This window comes from Panulirus ornatus, chromosome 1 (genome assembly GCF_036320965.1).
Source record: "Panulirus ornatus isolate Po-2019 chromosome 1, ASM3632096v1, whole genome shotgun sequence".
Lineage (NCBI taxonomy): Eukaryota > Metazoa > Arthropoda > Malacostraca > Decapoda > Palinuridae > Panulirus > Panulirus ornatus.
The window spans coordinates 82,734,352-82,757,816 of NC_092224.1; the positions used below are offsets into that span (position 1 = coordinate 82,734,352).

General features: G+C 39.3%; 1 protein-coding gene across 2 annotated transcripts in view; it reads right to left on the reverse strand.

Annotated features, from left to right (window-relative positions):
* Nucleotides 1–1,695: 1,695 nt before the first annotated feature.
* Nucleotides 1,696–23,465, reverse strand: part of LOC139750210 (uncharacterized) — a 43,509-nt gene continuing 21,739 nt past the window's right edge. For both annotated transcript variants that reach the window (XM_071664681.1, XM_071664671.1), the window contains 3 exons: nt 16,711–17,226; nt 14,547–14,635; nt 1,696–10,719 (listed from right to left, as the gene is read on the reverse strand). In XM_071664681.1, coding sequence (XP_071520782.1) covers nt 10,261–10,719; nt 14,547–14,635; nt 16,711–17,226 — 1,064 coding nt within the window. In that variant the 3' untranslated portion in view covers nt 1,696–10,260. The remainder of the gene's footprint in view (nt 10,720–14,546; nt 14,636–16,710; nt 17,227–23,465) is intronic.

The following is a 23,465-nucleotide window of genomic DNA, read 5'->3' on the forward strand; positions in this document are numbered from 1 at the left end:
TAGTTGCCTAACATCATAAAGATCTTGAATTGTCCCCTGAAGAAAAACTTTACCAAAAAATACTGCAGAGAAAATGAACTTAATGCGTGGCAACAGATAACAACCCTCATCAGAACCATGAGTTGCACAACTCTTGATACACCATGCCAAATATTACTGAATGAAATCATAATCATACAAAATTATTATGACACTAAAAAATGTACAGTTTGTTCCATCCCATGAGCATATTTTGCTGCAGCCTCCTACATAGTTAAAAAATAGTTTAACATATTAACAACTTTTCAGTATGGTCCTATTACACTCCTTATTTCAAGTAATCACTTAACCTAGAAACATTTCAAAAAATTTTGTCAACAAACAACCGTGTTACAACAGCTCTACATTCAACTTCCCTAGCTCTTTTAAGCGTCATTCTCCTTGCCCTCGCTGTTACAATTATCTCCACTTCTCTCTAACACTCTTCAGCAAACAGCTTCCCATGTTTAAAGTAGTCTGTTCCATGCAGCCTGGATATTCATCTTATACCTATTTTTCTGTGTCTAACCTGCTAGCAAAACAGAAATGAAGGTCAAAGAAATTCAGAGGAACGTTCACATGGCAGTTTCACAAATGTGACAGATACATATTCTCTGTTTTCTGGCTCTCATAAAAATGACACAGTACTCATCCACTTGCATTAAAGGAATCGGAGTTCCTTTTTCTGTTTCCTAATGAGCACAGCTGCTGATGCTGCAGAAAATTTTAAAATCATTATTCAGTTTATCATGATATTTTGCCCATAATACTACAAGATGGCTCAGTCAATAAAGCCACCTACCACACAACTCATGGTGCTTAATTTGCACACATAATATCAAGTTCTCACTTTTTATAGGTTTCCCACCTCTCGAACCTGTTACACATTACTGTGATAATTAGTCCAATGTGAACTTTCTTCATCAAGCTCTTCAATTATTACCATGTCCTTATATTTCATAATGCATACTTTTTAAAGTGATTAATGTCATATTAATATTACATTTCAATCAGTTCTCTGATATTCCCTTATTTAATGAATCCTCTTGTACCTACTGCCACATATATCTAAAATGCTTTTGTGACTGGATTTACAAATTCTCTCAAACTCTTCTGCACTAGTTTTTAATACCCTTATCATGAAATGCAGAGATGGCACCTTCCAGTATACATCTATGGACTACATTGCAAAACAAATTTAAAGTACATTAGTTTGTTTATACTGTACAGCAAAGAATAACATTTCATTAGTGAGTGGCATTCCAAGGCCCAATTAAAGACGTGGGATCATGTATATTTGAGATACAGACAAAATGACTTCCATTATATTACAACACTGGCCCCTTGTTCCAAAAGATATGTGCTACCAAAATTATGACTTTGTCCATACTTGTTCTGCTCAAGGCTAAGGTGATTTACCCTCTTTGACCATCAGCTCAAACACTAAGTCCCACGAGTATTTTACCAATAAAATATGAAAAACATTTACTTAAAACCTATTTATGCTTCTTTAAAGCTGCCATGTGCTTCATATATTATTACTGTAGTTGACTTTTTAGTTTTTAGTTGTAATTGCTACACTGTACTGTACAGTAAATTCAGTAAAATTTGACAACTAATCAACTAAGTTTCCTTTTGATTTCAAAATCAATATAATGGATATTAATTGAAAAGTCATTATTTCCTAATAGTTTTTTTTACATCTTGAATATAGTGAGTTAGCACCACTCTTTGCATGATTTACAGTTCCAAGGTATTCTTTTCCAACCGCATGCTTTGTCCCTTATACACTATTTTCTATGAATGCTGCTGGAACCTGTTTTCAGGAAGTATTCTTTCTCCCCTATCCCCTCTTGTTTTTAGTTTTCCTCAAGAAGGAACAGAAGAGGGGGCCAAGTGAGAATATTCCCTCAAAGGCTCAGTCCTCTGTTTAACACTACCTCACTCACGTGGGAAATGGCACGTAGTATGGAAAAAAGAAAAATATTATATATGATTCATGTGAGAAACTGCATAAGCTGATGACTGAGTTTGGTAAAGTGTGTGAAAGAAGAAAGTTAAGAGTAAATGTGAATAAGAGCAAGATTATTAGGTACAGTAGGGTTGAGGGTCAAGTCAATTGGGAGGTAAGTTTGAATGGAGAAAAACTGGAGGAAGTAAAGTGTTTTAGATATCTGGGAGTGGATCTGGCAGCGGATGGAACCATGGAAGCGGAAGTGAATCATAGGGTGGGGGAGGGGGCGAAAATCCTGGGAGCCTTGAAGATGTGTGGAAGTCGAGAACATTATCTCGGAAAGCAAAAATGGCTATGTTTGAAGGAATAGTGGTTCCAACAATGTTGTATGGTTGTGAGGCGTGGGCTATGGATAGAGTTGTGCGCAGGAGGGTGGATGTGCTGGAAATGAGATGTTTGAGGACAATGTGTGGTGTGAGGTGGTTTGATCGAGTAAGTAATGTAAGGGTAAGAGAGATGTGTGGAAATAATAAGAGCGTGGTTGAGAGAGCAGAAGAGGGTGTTTTGAAATGGTTTGGGCACATGGAGAGAATGAGTGAGGAAAGATTGACCAAGAGGATATATGTGTCAGAGGTGGAGGGAACGAGGAAAAGTGGGAGACCAAATTGGAGGTGGAAAGATGGAGTGAAAAAGATTTTGAGTGATCGGGGCCTGAACATGCAGGAGGGTGAAAGGCGGGCAAGGAATAGAGTGAATTGGATCGATGTGGTATACAGGGGTCGACATGCTGTCAATGGATTGAATCAGGGCATGTGAAACGTCTGGGGTAAACCATGGAAAGTTCTGTGGGGCCTGGATGTGGAAAGGGAGCTGTGGTTTCGGGCATTATTGCTTGACAGCTAGAGACTGAGTGTGAACGAATGGGGCCTTTGTTGTCTTTTCCTAGCGCTACCTCGCACACATGAGGTGGGAGGGGGATGCTATTCCATGTGTGGCGAGGTGGCGATGGAAATGAATAAAGGCAGACAGTGTGAATTGTGTGCATGTGTATATATGTATGTGTCTGTGTGTGTATATATATGTGTACATTGAGATGTATGGGTATGTATATATGCGTGTGTGGACGTGTATGTATATACATGTGTATGGGGGTGGGTTGGGCCATTCCTTTCGTCTGTTTCCTTGCACTACCTTGCAAACGCGGGAGACAGCGACAAAGCAAAATAAATAAAATAAAAATATATACCAAATATAAATGAATATATATATTTCTATTATTATTATCATACTTTGTCGCTGTCTCCCGCTTTAGCAAGGTAGCACAAGGAAGCAGACGAAAGAATGGCCCAAACCACCCACAAACACATGTACATACATAAACGCCCACACACACACATATACATACCTATACATTTCAGTGTATACATACATATACATAAACAGACATATACATAAACACAAATGTACCTATTCATACACGCTGCCTTCATCCATTCCCGCCGCCGTCCCACCACACACAAAATGGCACCCCCCTCCCCCCCGCATGCATTCGAGGTAGCACTAGGAAAAGACAAAAAAGGTCACATTCGTTCACACTCAGTCTCTAGCTGTCATGAGTAATGCACTGAAACCATAGCTCCCTTTCCACATCCAGGCCCCACAAAACTTTCCATGGTTTACCCGACGCTTCACATGCCCTGGTTCAATCCACTGACAGCACGTCGACCCCGGTATACCACATCGTTCCAATTCACTCTATTCCTTGCATGCCTTTCACCCTCCTGTATGTTCAGGCCCTGATCGCTCAGAATCTTTTTCACACCATCCTTCCACCTCCAATTTGGTCTCCCACTTCTCCTCGTTCCCTCCACCTCTGACACATATATCCTTTGTCAATCTTTCCTCACTCATTCTCTCCATGTGACCAAACTATTTCAATACACACTCTTCTGCTCTCTCAATCACACTCTTTTTATCACCTCACGTCTCTCTCACCCTTTCATTACTTACTCGATCAAACCACCTCACACATCTCATTTCCAACACATCCACCTTCCTCCACACAACCCTATCTATAGCCCATGCCTCACAATCATAAAACATTGTTGGAAAAACTATTCCTTCATACATACCCATTTTTGCTCTCCGAGATAACGTTCTTGCCTTTCACACATTCTTCTACGCTCCCAGATCCTTCGCCCCCTACCCCACCCTGTGACCCAATTCCGCTTACATGCTTCTATCCACTGCTAAATCCACTCCCAGATATCTAAAACACTTCACTTCCTCCAGTTTTTCTCCATTCAAACTTACCTCCCAATTGACTTGTCCCTTAACGCTACTGTACCTAATAACCTTGCTCTCATTTACAGTTACTCTCAGCTTTCTTCTTTCACACACTTTACCAAACTCAGTCACCAACTTCTGCAGTTTCTCACCCGAATCAGCCACCAGCACTGTATCATCAGCAAACAACAACTGACTCACTTCCCAAGCCCTCTCATCCAGAACAGACTGCATACTTGCCCCTCTCTCCAAAACTCTTGCATTCACCTCCCTAACTACCCCATCCATAAACAAATCAAACAACAATGGAGACATCACGCACCCCTGCCGCAAATCGACATTCACTGGAAAACAATCACTTTCCTCTCTTCCTACTCGTACACATGCCTTACATCCTCGATAAAAACTTTTCACTGCTTCTAGCAACTTACCTCCTACACCATACACTCTTAATACCTTCCACAGAGCATCTCTATCAATTCTATCATATGCCTTCTCCAGATCCATGAATGCTACATACAAATCCATTTGCTTTTCTAAGTATTTCTCACACATTCATCAAAGTAAACACCTGATCCACACATCCTCTACCACTTCTGAAACCACACTGCTCTTCCCCAATCTGATGCTCTGTACATGCCTTCATCCTCTCAATCAATACCCTCCCATATAATTTCCCAGGGATACTCAACAAACGTATACCTCTGTGATTTGTACTCTCACCTTTATCCCCTTTGCCTTTGTACAATGGCACTATGCATGCATTCTGCTAATCCACATGCACTTCACCATGTGCCATACATGCAGTGAATATCATCACCAACCAGTCAACAACACAGTCACCCCTTATTTTCATAAATTTCACAACAATACCATCCAAACCCGCCGCCATGCCAGCTTTCATCTTCCACAAAGCTTTCACTACCTCTTCTCTGTTTACCAAATCATTCTCCCTGATCCTCTCACTTCACACACCACCTCGACCAAAACACCCTATATCTGCCACTCTATCATCAAACACATTCAACAAACCTTCAAAATACTTGCTCTATCTTCCTCTCACTTCACCATTACTTGTTATTACCTCCCAATTTGCCCCCTTCACCGATGTTCCCATTTGCTCTCTTGTCTTACACACTTTATTTACCTCCTTCCAAAACATCTTTTTATTCTCCCTAAAATCTAATGATACTCTCTCACCCCAACTCTCATTTGCCCTCTTTTCACCTTTTGCACCTTTCTCTTGACCTCTTGCCTCATTCTTTTATACATCTCCTAGTCATTTGTGCTATTTCCCTGCAAAAATTGTCCAAATGCCTCACTCTTCTCTTTCACTAACAGTCTTACTTCATCCCACCACTTACAACCCTATCTAATCTTCCCATCTTCCACCTTTCTCATGCCACAGGCATCTTTGCGCAAGCCATTACCGCTTCCCTAAATACATCCCATTTCTCCCCCACTCCCCTTACATCATTTGCTCTCACCTTTTTCCATTCTGCACTCAATCTTTCCAGGTACTTCCTCACACACAAGTCTCCTTTCCAAGCTCACTTACTCTCACCACTCTCTTCACCCCAACATTCTCTCTTCTTTTCTGAAAACCTCTACATATCTTCACCTTCGCCTCCACAAGATAATGATCAGACATCCCCCCAGTTGTCCCTCTCAGCACATTAACATCCAAAAGTCTCTTTTTCATGTGCCAATCAAGTAACACATAATCCAGTAACGCTCTCTGGCCATCTCTCCTATTTACATACTTATACTTATGTATATCTCTGTTTTTAAACCAGGTATTCCCAATCACTGGTCCTTTTTCAGTACACAAATCTACGAGCCCTTCACCACTTCCATTTACAACACTGAACACCCTATATACACCAATTATACCCTCAACTGCCACATTACTCACTTTGCATTCAAATCACCCATCGCTATAACTCAGTCTCGTGCATCAAAACTGCTAACACACTCACTCAGCTGCTCCCAAAACACTTGCCTCTCATGATTATTATTCTCATGGCCAGGTGCAAAGGCACCAATAATCACCCATCTTTCTCCCTCCAATTTCAGTTTTGCTCATATCAATCTAGGGCTTACCTTCTTTCACTTTATCACATATTCCCACAACTCCTGCTTCAGGAGTAGTGCCACTCCTTCCTTTGCTCTTGTCCTCTCACCAACCCCTGACTTTACTCCCAAGACATTCCCAAACCACTCTTCCCCTTTACCCTTGAGCTTCGTTTCACTCAAAGCCAAAACATCCAGGTTCCTTTCCTCAAACATACTACTTTTTTTCTCATCTTGGTTACATCCACACACATTTAGACAACCCCAATTTGAGCATTCGAGGAGGATGAGCATTCCCTGCATGACTCCTTCTTCTGTTTCCCCTTTAGAAAGTTAAAATACAAGGAGGGGAGGTTTTCTAGCCCCCCACTCCCATCCCCTTTAGTCACCTTCTATATATACATACATCCATTACATCAACATCTTCAGTATATATTAATATTAATATACTTTTATATATCTCAATAAAAAATAAACATACTACATTTCAACAAGTAAAGCTCAAATGAAGATACAGTTTTAGCATAAATCATGCAACAAAATTAGCAAAATCAACATTAAAACCCTGCCATAATGGAATTATTCTGCAAAAGCTTACCGTGATGTAATTTTTATCATACCAAAAATGTACTTTGAGGTACAAAAACTGTTTCTCTTAATGACTCCAGAAGGTTAGACACCTCTTAACCCCATCATCTGGTGAGGAAAATATCTCTCACCCTTTGCACACGACCTAAACGATGACAGCAACTTATGTCTTGGCCCAAGTTTATCCAATAACCAATTAGCAATCTCCACTCAGTGATGCTCCAGCCTGCCTCACAGCTCTCACAAAAAGGATGTTAACCCCATGATGGACATCGACAGTCACAAGAAAAGTTTTAAGAAAAAGAGATGGAAAGGTGAGAAAGCACCCAAGAAAATTGCTTGCACAACACCACCCCGGAGAGTAACAACTTTTCATACTCTAATGAACATTTCTCTTCAGGATGGGTTTGTCCTGCATGCTTTATGTGGATACCAACATGGAGGAGGAAGATTCAAAAAAATCTTTCTCATAAAGAGCAAAGCAAGGCAAAAGGAAAAAAAAAAACCTTGAGTCATCTTTTGGCATTTGGCACACTAGGGTCCATTTGCCTCATTGGTGGCAACCCCAGGGCCACATCAGGTTGACTTGACTCTTAACATCTAGTGTAAAGTACTTGTGAAAGATATGTTAAAAGAACGGCATAGAACTATCATGTTCATCTCCAAAATTATAAGCCAACAAAACAAGTCTCTTTGTCCTGAATACAAAAACATGTTCCCTCAATAATCTCTGTTGATCTTTACCAATTATTGAAAGGATGAATGTATGTTTAGTCAGGTTGTAAAGATGGTTGTTTAGCACTTGCTGAGTCATTACTAGGTGTATGTGCACTTGCTGAGTCATTACTAGGTGTATGTGCATGTGATCTTTACAATTGTGGGGTTGTAAAGATGGTTGTTTAGCACTTGTTGAGTCATTACTAGTTGTACATGCTTAGTCAAGGTCACATTCACAAGGGAATGTGTGGATCCATAGAGATATACTTTTAAAGTACTTCGCAAAGTTACTGGTTAGGAGGATAGTGCAAAGAATTGGGTGTTGAGCATACTAAAGCAAGATTATGGTAGAAGTACTTTTGTTTCATTTTGCAAGTGTTCTTTAGCAGTAGCAATCTTAAGAATAAATCAAAATAAGAGTATCTTTTAAAATTACCCCCTTTTATGTAATTGATCCATTTTTTCTAATATAGGGTTTGGATTAATCTCAACCACAGAAACATCAACAAAAGAGTAAGTTCTTGTGTCTGGACACTGTGCTTCTCAATAGCTCTTCTCACAGCATCAAGGGCTATCAAGAAAGGTTTCTGTGATGAGACAATGAGGTGTTTTAACTTCATAAAAAATACTTTGATAGTAACAAGACTATAACTTAGACAATACCTACTGTGTTGTAGAAAGGGTACACAACTAGATTCCTCTGGAAATACACTGGAAAAGCTTATCAAAAGTAAGTTTACTAAAAGTGATTCCTGCAGGGTACTCTTAAAGTATTAATGGCTTTGCTTTTAACAGGAAGAAAAGGAATATAAACAGAGACTCTCTGAAACATTAGAAAATTACAAATCTTCAAGGAATGATCGGAAGAGGTTCCAGACTGACTGGTATTGCCTTGAGTAGAGGCAAAAATTGTGGAGATTCTCTGTCAAATGCTCTTGAAATCTAAGGGGTAAAAATTTTGTAATAATCCAAGCATAAACTCCAAAATCTAGAACTTAAGACAATTATGCTACTGAACCAAGGTTGAGCTGGTGTAAAAAATCTAAAGGTTCAACTAAGAAGTGGGAAAAAAGAAAAAGTGTCAAGCACCACAGTTAGTTCTTTCCCACTTAGGGCTATAAGAATCACCAAATTCCTTAAACCAATTAGTAAGAAATTTAGAAGAAAGAAATTTAGTCCACACTATTTCAATCCATGTTCAGGGTATCAGTTGCTACTATCTTTCATCAAACATCAAGGAGAAATAAATTGGCAGTATGGCATTTGCCTTTGTGGTGGAGAGATCACTTAGAAAAGACAAACCTTATAAAAGGACCTAGTTGAATTCATCTCCTCCTACAGACATTCTATTACTATGGATATCAATCTTGATATGGCATCTGCCCATAAATACAAACTCCTTGAATATTGAATGCCTGGAAAAACACGTTTTTCTAAAATTTGTATGCTCTCATTTTTGCTCAATATAAATAAAGGGATCTCCAGGATCCTTGTTTATTAGGCACTGGACTGCCACAGTGTTGTCCATGTAATAAACAAATCTGAACCCAGAATTCAGGAAATTCCAGAAGACAAAGAATCATGGAACCTATAGCTCCTTTGTGCTGACATGTGATGACTTTTGTTATTCTCACCAAAAGCCTACACTTACATGATCTGAGGAACAGAAACCCCGTCCAGGACTCAAAGTATCAATCCAAACCATCAGGGTAGAACCACAGGTCTGTGGGGCCTAACTGTAGATAGGGAACTGTGGTATCAGTACACTGTATATGACAGCTAGAAACTGGATGAAAGAGAATCATGCCATTTCTTTGAATATTCCTGGGACTACCTTCCTATATCAAGAAATGGTGAAAAAGTATGAGAAAAAAATCAATAACTATACAGCTCATATCAATTCACTGAAATGCTCAATACACCACACTCTAACAAGACAAGTATAATTATCCATGGTAAAATGAGGGCAGGAGAATACTGTCCACTAACAATTTGAGGATCATAAAGCAAGTGACAATGACTGCAATGTGAAGGTCACTGACTGGTGGTGGGTGGAACTATCTAAGCTTGCCATAGGCTGTTTTCATTGAATATATGGTTAGCTTGGGGTTAGAGGCATTCAACTCACCAGAAAGTAGGGGGTTAGGATGTATCTAACACCTAGATATCCTACATATTCTCTCTGGTCTCACAAAATGAAATAACAGAGAAATGATACATAATGTACAAATAATCATTATAGCGACATTACCTTATACTATGTAAATAATGAACAGCAAAGCTTCAACAATCTAACCTGTCTGCTGAAATTATGAAGGAATCAAAGAAACATTGGAGATGGAAATGAGTTAAAAATTTTGCCCTTGCATATTTCTTATCAAAATTAACTACCTGCTTCAGTCTAATCAACTCTTTAGAAACATTCCCCCCAAAAAACAAAACTTATCTGGCATCACACAATAAAATTATGCTAAAAACTGGGATCAGTGTGGTGTCTAAAATTTAGCCAAGAACCTTTTCATTACTCTGAATAGCATTCCATTACTACAGGGTTTTGATACTTATTTTAAATACAGTGTAAAATCTGCTAACTGATGCTAATTAAAAAAAAAAGGCAACAATTATCAGGAATCTGCCACCTTTCCATTCTTCAGCAAACCACCAACTTGAGTTCCAGCTGAGCTTCTGAGTCGGTTTGTTGCATGCTGCCCATGGTTTAAGCGGGAATTTCCAGGACTAGCATGCTGAGCAACACTGTTGATTAGGTGGCTGTTACAGTTACTGTGAAGAGGCATACTGACAGGGGACTCAGTACTGTGATGGTTGGTCATATGATTTTCAGGTGTGTGCTGATTCCAGTTCCCTGATTGAAACTTTGAATGACTTACATTTTCATTGACTCGTTGGTTGGTTGACTGAGAAGAAGCAATCTTTCGTTCATTACTACTAATTTTCCTTTCACCACTTGTATTAGTGTGCAGACGTTCAATAGATTCTGAGAGCTGAGCAAGTTTTTCCATAAGTGTTCTCATATTATCATGGGATGTTCTTAACCCTTCCTCAGACAACGGTGGATACAGATCCTAGAAATGATCAGAACAGGTATACATATAAATACATAGAATCAAAAACACTGTGAGGTCAAAGGCAGTTGTCTTACCCCTTTCACTGCACCTGGGGCATATACAGCCTGATAATTATGATAGTCACAGTGGGTGGTGCATATGAGCCTTGATAACTTTTTCTATTTAATGTAATTAAGGTTAGCCATTAATGCTTGTAATGGGATCCCAGACATTATTTCTACAAACTACAGCCTAATGTTTTACATACACTGATCAGTATTTGTGGAAATATCAAGGAAACCTGCATGAGATCTGCAAGCTCATGTTAAGTAATGATTCTTGAAGATGTGTCACTCACTTAAGATATTAAATACTACCGATGAAAACACTTAGAAATTATATTTTCTTGTGACAAAAGCCTTACCAAAAACACCAAATATCTCACTACATTATATCTTATCTATTATCCTTGATCGCTGTTTCCCGTGTAAGCAAGGTAAAGCCAGGAAACAGACGAAGAATGGCCCATCCACTTATATACACACATATATACATAAATGCCCATACATGCACATATACGTATCAACATACACATACATAAACATACACACACACACACACACAGACATATACATATATACACATGTACATATTAATGCTTGCCTTCATCCATTCCCGGCGCTACCTTGCCCCACAGGAAACAGCATCACTACACCCTGCTTCAGCAAGGCAGTGCCATGAAAACAGACAAAAAAGGTCACATTTGTTTGCACTCAGTCTCTAGCTGTCATGTGTAATGCACAGACCTTTCCATGGTTTACTCCAAATGTTTCACATGCCCTCATTCAGTCCATTGACAGCATATCAACCCCGATATACTACATCATTCCAATTCACTCTATTCCTTGCACACCTCTCACCCTCCTATATGTTCAGGCCCCGATTGCTCAAAATCTTTTTCACTTCATCCTTCCACCTCCAATTTGGTCTCCCACTTCTCCTCGTTCCCTTCATCTTTGACACATATATCCTCTCTAACAACTTTTCCTCACTCATTCTCCCCATATGTCGAAACCATTTCAACACACCCTCTTCTGCTCTCTTTAACCACACCCTTTTTATTTCCACACATCTCTAGTATCCTTTCATTCCTTACTCAATCAAACCACCTCACACCACATTTGTCCTCAAACATCTCATTTCCAGCACATCCACCTTCCTCCGTACAACCCTATCTATAGCCCATGCCATTTTTGCTCTCTAAGATAATGTTCTCTCCTTCCGCATATTCTTCATCACTCCCAGAACCTTTACCCCCTCCCCACCCCGACTCACTTCCATGGGTCCATTCGCTGCTAAGTCCACTCCCAGATATCTAAAACACTTCACTTCCTCCAATTTTTCTCCATTCAAACTTACATCTCAACTAACTTGTCCCTCAACCTTGCTGAACCTAATAACTTGCTCTTAATCACATTTACTCTCAATTTTCTTCTTTCACACACTTTACCAAACTCAGTCACCAACTTCTGTAGTTTCTCACTTGAATCAGCAACAGGTCCTCTCATCCACAACAGACTGAATACTTGCTCTTCTCCCCAAAACTCTTAAAGTTACCTCCCTAACCACTACATAAACAAATTAAAGAACCAAGTGGACATCACACCCCTGCCACAGACCGACCTCCACTGGGAACCAATCACTCTCCTCTCTCCCTACTCGTAAACATACCTTACATCTTGATAAAACTTTTCACTGCTTCTAGCAGTTTACCTTCCACTCCATATACTCTTAAGACCTTTCAAAAAGCATCTCTATCGACTTATATGCCTTCTCCAGATCCATAAATGCTACATACAAATCCATCTATTTTTCGAAGGATTTCTTACACACATTCTTCAAAGCAAACACCTGATCCACACATCCTTTTCCACTTTTGAAACTAAACTGCTCTTCCCCAATCTGATGCTCTGTACATGCCTTCACCCTCTCAATCAATACCCTCCCATTCAATTTCTCAGGAATACTAAACAAACTCATGCCTCTGTAACCCCTGTGCCTTTGTACAATGGCACTATGCAAGCATTCCGCCAATCCTCAGGCACTTCACCATGATCCGTACATACACTAAATATCCTTACCAACCAATCAACAACACAGTCACTACCCCCTTTCTTAATAAAGTCAACTGCAATACCATCCAAACCTGACGCCCTGCTGGATTTTATCTTCCGCAAAGCTTTCACTACCTCCTCTCTTAACCAAACCATTCTCCCTGACCCTTTCACTTCGCACACCATCCCAACCAAAACGCCCTACATTATCAAACATATTCAACAAACCTTTGAAATAATCACTTCATATGCATAAGAATACCCCTGGAGTACCTTAAACACCTGGCATGGAGAAACAGAGTTAAAAAGCATGAAGCATACATAAAAAATGCCTCACCTGGCTGATTTGTGTATTATCATCCTATTTGAAAAAAGAAAATAACAATTTCTAGTTAATCATTACAACAAACTTGTGCACAGTGTTCCTTGGATATTAGGGCTGCTGCAGTGAAAGGTTAAAAATTGAAGAATATGAAAAAATCTGACATTCCAAAAATTATCACCTTATTTCAAAGGGCTTAATCATAAAACAATAATCAGTCGTAGATTTTGTAAGAACATGGGGAAAATCAGAGATTTAACCATTTCTTTCTGGCAATATAACTAATTCCATCAAACATACTGTTTTTGTTTTTTGGACCTGCACATTAAGAGACTTTTCCAACCACGTTATCTAAAAGCACATCCAGTAAAGTCTTTTGCAATTAATAAATACATTTTCATGGCTGAGATCCTCTTCACAACATAAAAAAGTTATACAATATGGACACAGTATCAATAAATTAATGCAGAATAGCAGACTCTGTTCCTAATCTCAGGAGGAGCTCATTAAAAATTTCCTAAATTGTCAATTTTTCAGCTAATACCCTGGGGATAGGGTAGAAAGAATACTTCCCACATATTCCCTGTGTGTCATAAAAGGTGACTAAAGGGGGAAGGAGTGGGATGCTAGAAATCCTCCCCTCCAGTTTTTACTTTTCCAAAAGAAGGAACAGAGAAAGGGGCCAAGTGAGGATTCCCTCAGGCTCAGTCCTCTGTTCTTAACGCTACCTTGCTAATGCGGGAAATGGCAAATAAGTATAAAGAAAAAAAAACATTCATTTCATACTCATCATTCTGTACGGCCAAAAGCAAAGCCAAGAGCAGATTACAGACTAGATACAACCTTATATGGCCAAAAGCAGATCTTAGACTGGATATAACTCTGGATGGCCAAAGGCAGATCACAGACTGGATATGGCTGTATCAGTGTGTAGGCTAGTTTCTACTACCTGGTAGTCCCATCAGCAGGTGTCAAGCCCTTAAACAATTAAACTACAATACACCTTAAATTGAGAAGAGTCCCTTTATTGGGAGTTAGGAAAAAATTGATAAATATCTTTTATCTAATATCTAGAAAAGTTATGAAAAGTTAAAAAAAGATCAGAAACTTACCTTTCTAGTGTGCTCATCATTCCTCTTTTGAAGGTCAAGATATGAGTCTGCACTTTAATTCATTGCTTTTAACCAGAGCAATGAAACTGGCTATACCAGTTCTAACCAGCAATGTGAAAATATGGTTAATATTAATACACAATAAAGTACACTGAGCTTGTCCTTCTGGCACAAGTGAAGAGCCCCAACACAATTTGTATCAGCCTTCAAAATGATAACACAATAATTACTGACAAAACTTACTGAGTGCCTTGGTAAAAATACCTTGAATGTACATAAAAGATGCAATCAATGTACCTGTTCTGCTCCTACGTCAAAGTGAAGTCGTGCTAATCTCTCTTGTTGCTCTCTTATCGCTTCCATCTGTCGTAATCGAGAATCTTTCCCTAAAAATGAAAAAGTAAACTAATCAAGTTTAAGTAGTTTATATCTATTTCTCCTCATACATTTATCATTTCCTTAACATTACTCTCCCTATTCATATCTCTATAATGATAGGGTTAATCATCTTTCATGATCTATGACTAAATGCTGGTCTTCAGGCTAAAATGCTAGTTTTACTTTGGTGTCCACAGAAGTTAACTCAACCCCATGTTCCCATCACATACATAAAAGTGCTTTTGGTTGACAAGCTATCACTGTCCACAAAATATACTGATGAGATACTTAAGCACAAAAGTCAGATTTCTTTTCTCTTAATATGCTAAATATAACAGAAGAAAAAAAGATATGTCTCAAAATTACTTTATCAAAATGAAGAGTTTGAAATAGCAAAAAGGTGAAGCCTGGATAAACTGCTGCAACTGACTTCACTATGCTTCCTGGTCTTTTTAAAGTCATTTACATAAAGAGTGCACATGTTACCATGTGTTTACACACTTTACCAAACTCAGTCACCAACTTCTGTAGTTTCTCACTCGAATCAGCCACCAGCACTGTATCATCAGCAAACAACAAATGACTCACTTCCCAAGCCCTGTCATCCACAACACCCTGCATACTTGCCCCTCTCTCCAAAACTCTTGCATTCACCTCCCTAACCACCCATCCATAAACAAATTAAACAACCATGGAGAGATCATGCACCCCTGCCACAAACTGACATTCCCAGGGGACCAATCACTTTCCTCTCTTCCTACTCGTACAAATGCCTTACATCCTCAGTAAAAACTTTTCACTGCTTGTAGCAACATACGTCCCACACCATTATACTCTTAAAACATTCCACAAAACATCTCTAGCCACCCTGTCATATGCCTTCTCCAGATCCATAAATGCTACATACAAATCTATCTGTTTATGTAAGTATTTCTCACATACATTCTTCAAAGCAAACACCTGATCCACACATCCTCTACTACTTCTGAGACCACACTGCTCTTACCCAATCTGATTCTCCATACAAGCCTTCACCCTCTAAATCAATACCCTCTCATATAATTTCCCAGGAATACTTAACAAACTTATGCCTCTGTAATTTGAATACTCACCTTTATCCCCTTTGCCTTTGTACAATGGCACTATGTATGCATTACGCCAATCCTCAGGCACTTCACCAAGATCCACTCATACAGTGAATATACATATATATATATATATATATATAGATACATACATATACATATCAACATATACACATATACATACACTTATAAAGACATATACATATATACACATGTACATATACTTGCTTGCCTTCAATTCATTCCCGGCGCCACCCCGCCCCACAGGAAACAGCATCGTTACACCCTGCTTCAGGAATGTAGCACCCAGAAAACAGACAAAATTGGCCACATTCATTCACACTCAGTCTCTAGCTGTCATGTGTAATGCACCGAAACCACAGCTCCCTATCCACATCCAGGCCTCACAGACCTTTTTATGGTTTACCACAAACATTTCATGTGCCCTGGTTAAGTCCATTGACAGCACGTCCGCCCCAGTATACCACATCACTCCAATTCATTCTATTCCTTACATGCCTCTCATCCTCATGTATGTTCAGGCCCCAATCACTCAAAATGGTTTTCACTCCCTTCCACAACTAATATGGTTGCTTCTCCTTGTTCCCTCCACCTCTGACATACATATCCTCTTTGTCAAACTTTCCTCACTCATTCTCTCCATATGTCCAAACCATTTCAACACACCCTCTTAAGCTTTCTCAACCACACTCTTTTTATTTCTACATATCTCTCTTACCCTTTCACTGCTTACTCGATCAAACCACCTCACACCACATATTGTCCTCAAACATTTCATTTCCAACACATCCATCCTCCTCCATACAACGTTATCTATAGTCCATGCCTTGCAACCATATAATATTGTTGGAACTATCATTCCTTCAAACATACCCATTTTTGCTCTCCGAGATAATGTTCTCTCTTTCCACACATTTTTCATCACTCCCAGTGTATTAAGTATAAACTTTATAGCAAAACTAATACCTGATTCTCACCAAAAGCTCGTAGATTCCCTGCCTGGAAGTCTTCCATCAGCTGTAGGAGACCTTGTTCAATCTGCCGCACATCTGCCGTATCTGCCAGGAAGGTGTGATGCTGGATTGGCCGATCCATTTGACGGGAGTCTAAACCTCCCCTCATTCTGAGCCCTGACCGCACTACTGGTTTGCCTAGCCACACTCTGGAGTTTGATTTCCCTCTACCACTTGGAATCCCTCTGCTAGGTGGTGTAAGAAATGTAACACCTGGTCCATGTGGGACAGAGCTTGCATTCCCTGAACCAGTAAGGGTATGCCTTGGAAGAGGCTTAATGTAGCCAACTTCAACGGACTGGTCTCCATGTATTCTAATAGCTCCCTTGGTTGGATAAGAACCACGGGAGAATGTCAGGGTATTTTCCAAGTCTCCAGTCTTAAGGTCAGACTTAGATATTTGGAATCCATTACTAACTGACCCAATGGGTACAACATGGCTAGGAGAAGGCAGAGGGCAGTCCGTTTGGCGTAGGGCATCTATGAATTTGTGAGGAGCAGGCAACGGTGCAGGGGCGGGCGCAGGACAAGCCATGCAGACCAATGCGGGGGAACAAATTGTCAGTAAGCAAACTAAACAACAAAATTAGCAGTAACAATAAGAAAGCAATAAAAAGGAAAACCAAAAAGTCTAATTCACATAAATATAAGCAATGAAATATTTAACAAGTAATGTGCATAAATTCATCACATAATGAGTATATATAAACATGTATATCATAAGGATATTGCTTCTGAATGAAGAGACTAGCTTCTGCTCTTTAACAGAAGATTCAAAGGACACATGCTAAATCACTCTGTTCAATCACAGCAGCTAGACTTATATGCAGTAAGCCCAAAGAGCTTCAAATCTTATCTACCTTTGTAGGCAATAAGCAAGTAAATCACAGCCCTATACAATAAACATTGCAAAAATCTAATCATCCCTGGACCCTCATCCATCCCAGGGACATCTGAAATTATGGCCCAAAGGTTAGTATTGTAAATCATGTTTTGTAATCTTGTCTAATTTTGATTAACTAAGACAAAACATAAAATATTTTGGAATCTTGAGTAATTCTGGTTCACTGAAACAAAAAAAAAAAGGGCAATCTTTGTCTCCAAGAAGGCATTCAATGGTCAATTTAAGAGTAGAAAAGTGGTGTCATTCTTAACACATTAGACAATAACAATCTAATGATTTGATGAATCACTACCAGTTATGTTACTGTGAATGTAATGAATATGAAGCAGCCAGCTTATGATACTGGTGTAAACTTGCCTCACACTACTATCTATTGTAAAAAAAAATCATATATCTTGTAATATCAAATATGAAGTATACCATCTGTGTACACAATGCAGTGACTGAGTCACATAAGTACCAGGAGGGAATACAAGGCCCTTACTTCCCAATCCTTTCCTATACTTAACTGCCTTTCTTGACTCAGTAAGCTAGCATCAGCAACTAACAATGGCCTAACTTGCACATATATATCTACATAGATATTATGCATAATGCAATGAAAACACAGCCTTCCATCCACAGCCAATGCCCACTGGCTGGCTCCATGGTTTTACCTTAAAAGTTTCATATGCAGTGTGCTTACAGCATATTGCCCTCCATATTCCACATAAATACAATTCATCCTATTCAGTGCTGGTCATTCATCCTTCTGAAAATACAGCCCCCAAGGTCTCCTTACAGGTCCTCCATGGAGCAGCGGTTAGTATTCCTGACCATGGGCCTTCCAGAGTCGAGTGCATAGGTTTGAATCCTGGTTGTGCAGTCAGTCTAGTCAACCAAGCTGTTCATCCATCCTTAGGGGATGGTCAATAACATGGGTACCTGACTCAGGTAAGGGTATATTTCTTTTTAATACAGATTCACTATTTCCCACATTAGTGAGGAAGCATATGGGACAGATAACTGGGCCTTTGAGGAAAAAAATCCTCACTTGGTCCTCCATTCTGTTCCTTCTTTTGGAAAAGTAAGACAGGATTGGAGGATTTTGAGCACACCACTCTCACCCCTATTGGTCGTTTTCTACAACATGCTGAGAATATGTAGGAGGTATTCATTCTCCCCTATCCCCAGGGATAATACATGTATACATATCTATCTATCTATCTATATCTCTGACACCCATTCCCTCTGGGAACTCCCATCCACATTTACTCTCATGTTTTTCCTTCCACATACTCTCCCAAACTGTCACCAGCTTTTGGAGTTTCTCTCAAGTCTGCCACCAGAGCCTAGATATTTGTTAACATCTAATTACCTTCCCATGTCTCCCCAGCCCTAGCATCCCAAGACTATAATGCAAGGGGTTAAATTAGATGTGAGAAGTCACCTTTGGCAAAACTGGAAGGGAGTTCAGTCTTGTTGAAGAGCACTCTACAAAGGGGTCCAACATTCCTTGCTTCTGCATGGAGTGCAGCCTTAGAGCTACAGGAACTTTAAAAAAAGAGTTTCTGGGGTTGCATAATCATAAAGATACTAAAGAACCATCCCTCACCCAAGATCCTCACATGTGCTATGCCTTTCACAACCCCTGTCCAGGAAAATAGTAAACATCCATGGTGACATCAAACATCCTTGATGCAAACTATCATTCACTGGGAACCACTCACCCTCCTCCATTCCCACTCATATACATGCCTTACTCACCTAATAAGAATTCTTTATTGCATTTAGTAACCTTCCATTTATCTCATACATTCAAACATTCTTCTATATGACCTCTGTCAACCTATCACAAACTCTCTCAAGACATGAATTCCACATACCAATCCCTCTCTCTTTGTCTGTCTCCAATAAATTCTTCAAAGCAAACATATGGTCTACACACCCTCTACCTCTCCTGAAGCCACATTTCTCCCCTCCAAACAGATGCTCTGTGCTTGACACCACCCTTAATTACCATTCTCCCACACACCTTACCAGGTATACTCAATACTTATTTATTTTATTTATTTATTTTACTTTGTCGCTGTCTCCCGCATTAGCGAGGTAGCGCAAGGAAACAGACGAAAGAATGGCCCAACCCACCCACATACACATGTATATACATACACGTCCACACACGCAAATATACATACCTATACATCTCAATGTACATATATATATACACACACAGACATATACATATATACACATGTACATAATTCATACTATCTGCCTTTATTTGTTCCCATCGCCACCTCGCCACACATGGAATAACAACCCCCTCCCAGCTCATGTGTGCGAGGTAGCACTAGGAAAGACACCAAAGGCCCCATTCGTTCACACTCAGTCTCTAGCTGTCATGTAATAATGCAACGAAACCACAGCTCCCTTTCCACATCCAGGCCCCACACACTTTCCATGGTTTACCCCAGACGCTTCACATGCCCTGGTTCAATCCATTGACAGCATGTCGACCCCGGTATACCACATCATTCCAATTCACTCTATTCCTTGCACGCCTTTCACCCTCCTGCATGTTCAGGCCTCGATCCCTCAAAATCTTTTTCGCTCCATCAATACTTATAACTATAATTTGAATATTCACTTTCGTTCCCCTGACTTTTATAATGCATTCTGTCAGTAATCAGGCACCTCCCCCTTGGCTATCCAAATGCCAAACAGCCTAAGTAACCAATCAACCACAATCTCACCTGTTTCTTAACAATCTTAACTGTAATCCTATGCACTCCTGCCATTTTAGCAAACTTCAACTTATGCTGGGCTTTCACTGTTTCCTCTCTTTTCACCATACCATTCACCAGAACTCTCTCACTTAGCATGCAATCTTGTCCCAAAGACAATACATCTACTTCCCTATCATCAAACGCATTCAGTAGTCCTTCAAAAGACCCGTTCCACCTCTTTTTCATCTTTTCTTTGCATGATATCACTTCCCCATCTACCCTCTTGTAATCCCCAAATAAATATGCAAATCACATACTGTACTGATATACTGTCAAGATGAGAAGCATTTAAGGTAATGTAAGATATGAGACAAAATAATCCAATTTCAATATTCTATCTGTATCTCCTGGATATGTTGCATAAGAATATCAGTTCATTTCCCTAATCATAAGAACATATTAAGAGAGTGATGTTTCTGGATTCCACCTGCGAGTAATAACATTGCAACTGAAAAATCACCTTCCATCACAATATACCATAAAATAGAATTAATGACCTTATATGGGGACCTAACTCATTTGTAAATTACATGGATGTAAGTAAACTGCTCTGAAGTAACAACCTGTCTTTGTAAAAGGGCACCTTGATTATCAGTTAAACCTTATGCATAACCTTCTTAAATGAGCAAAACACTTAACTGCTGATACCAGTCAAAACATTTACTGCAAAGTTCAGGATTAGCTAAGTTCAATTAATGTACCATGCAATTCACAGCCAGACTGCCACTGCATGCACAATTACTCTCTATCCTTACGTTTTATGAGCAAAAAAAGAAAATATCAATTCTTACACCTACTTTGTAAAACTCAGCTTGACTGATATATACACAAAAGATGGTTCATGGTAACATGATGAGCAAGGGAATAGGCAATAATTCTTGCCATGAATTTGATCTTAAAGATGGGACAAATCATATATCATTACCAAGGTATCTATAGGCTTTTACATATTCCTCACAAAACTTTCTCATCTGTTGACTGGGATTTAACAGTAGCTAACACAGCATAGGCAAAAACATGCCCCAATCACGCCCATCTGAGATGAATGGGAAAATTAAAAGTATGAGAAAAAGAATAAAAAGAAATTAATATGAGCTCTCTAGATCTTTGTAGACCTGACTCTTAAAGGTGGAAAGGATACACAAACAAGGAAAGGCAACAGGAGGACAAGAATTCCAAAGCTTCATCATTTGAGGAAAAGAGGTCTCATAACAGTTAACAATATACAGTACATCATTGTGTTCAGTTGTTAATGAGTTAAGCAACCTATCTTGGCTACTTGAAGAGAAAAATACAAAAATTAAAGTACTTTGAATTGCATGCCAACACAATAATTATGGACTACTTCAGGTGGTGCTCACAGAATTAAACAGCTGTTATTGCTCTAAGGTATCATATCAGCAGTGTTAGTTCCATCCTAGTCTACCATTCATCATTTCATATATCTATCATGACTGACTTTTTAACAAATAGGCATGGATGTCTCATAATGTATCCTTCAGGAATACAGTATTTATGGTGGTGTACAATGGACACAATATGAACTCATACTTTAAAAATTCTCTAAAAATTCATTTACAGGTGTACATTAACCATTTTTTGATCTATAGTCAAGTTTTATGGTTTGAAGTGAGTGCAAACTTTTCGTGTGACTCACTTGGCCATACAGATCCCACCTACAACCAACAATGGCAAAGATTTGTATGATAAAATCAAATCCTTGGCAAATTGTAGAGAAGCAATCATTATATGAGATTTCAGCAACCCAACATAAACAGGGATTTTCTGACAGGTAACCCTGAGAAAAAAATAATTATCTAACCAAAGGCTGCTTTTTATATCAAATGACCTGCAGGTCATGCATTACAAACCTCCTTGAATTTTATCATAACTTATTCAATACCTATACTAAGACAAAGGAACGGATATAATATTTTTGGACTTCCAGAAAGCATTCAACAAAGTACCCCACATTAAATCAATGCAGTAAGCCCGGGCCTTGGGGATTACTGGGTGCATAGGGAACTGGAGAGGAGCCTGATTACATTATAGGAAGCAGAGTCACCCCCTACTAGTGGAGTTCCCTTGGGTTCCAGATTTGGGCCTATAATTTTCATCATTTATATTAACAATATTGACATAGAGCTAAATAACTAAACTTGCAGATGACACAAAGATGGACAATGCCATATTAACTTTTATTTCTATATGTTAGCTGAGACAGCAAAGGCAGCTGAGGTCCTGATCAAGGCCATCCCATTAACACTTGAAAGGGTAGTGAGTGGAAGGATGAAGAAGTAAGATTATTAGTGAAAGAGAAGATAGAGGCATTTGGATGATTTTTGCAGGGAAATAATGCAAATGACTGGGAGATGTATAAAAGAGAGGCAGGAAGTCAAGAGAAAGAGGTGAAAGAGAGGGCAAATGAGAGTTGGGGTGAGAGAGTATCATTAAATTTTAGGAAAAATAAAAAGATGTTTTGGAAGGAGGTAAATAAAGTGCATAAGACAAGAGAACAAATGGGAACATTGGTGAAGGGGGCTAATGGGGAGGTAATAACAAGTAGTGGTGATGTGAGGAGATGGAGTGAGTATTTTGAAGGTTTGTTGAATGTGTTAGATTATAGAGTGGCAGATATAGGGTGTTTTGGTCAAGGTGGTGTGCAAAGTGAGAGGGTCAGGGAGAATGGCTTGGTAAACAGAGAGGAGGTAGAGAAAGCTTTGCGGAAAATGAAAGCTGGCAAGGTGGCGGGTTTGGACGGTACTGCAGTGGAATTTATTAAAAGACTAGGTAACTGTGTTGCTGACTGGTTGGTGAGGATATTTAATGTATGTATGGCTCATGGTGAAGCACCTGAGGATTGGCGGAATGCATGCATAGTGCCATTGTACAAAGGCAAAGGGGATAAAGTTGAGTATTCAAATTAAAGGGGTATAAGTTTGTTGAGTATTCCCAGGAAATTATATGGGAGGGTATTGATTGAGAGGGTGAAGGCATGCACAGAGTATCAGATTGGGGAAGAGCAGTGTACTTTCAGAAGTGGTAAA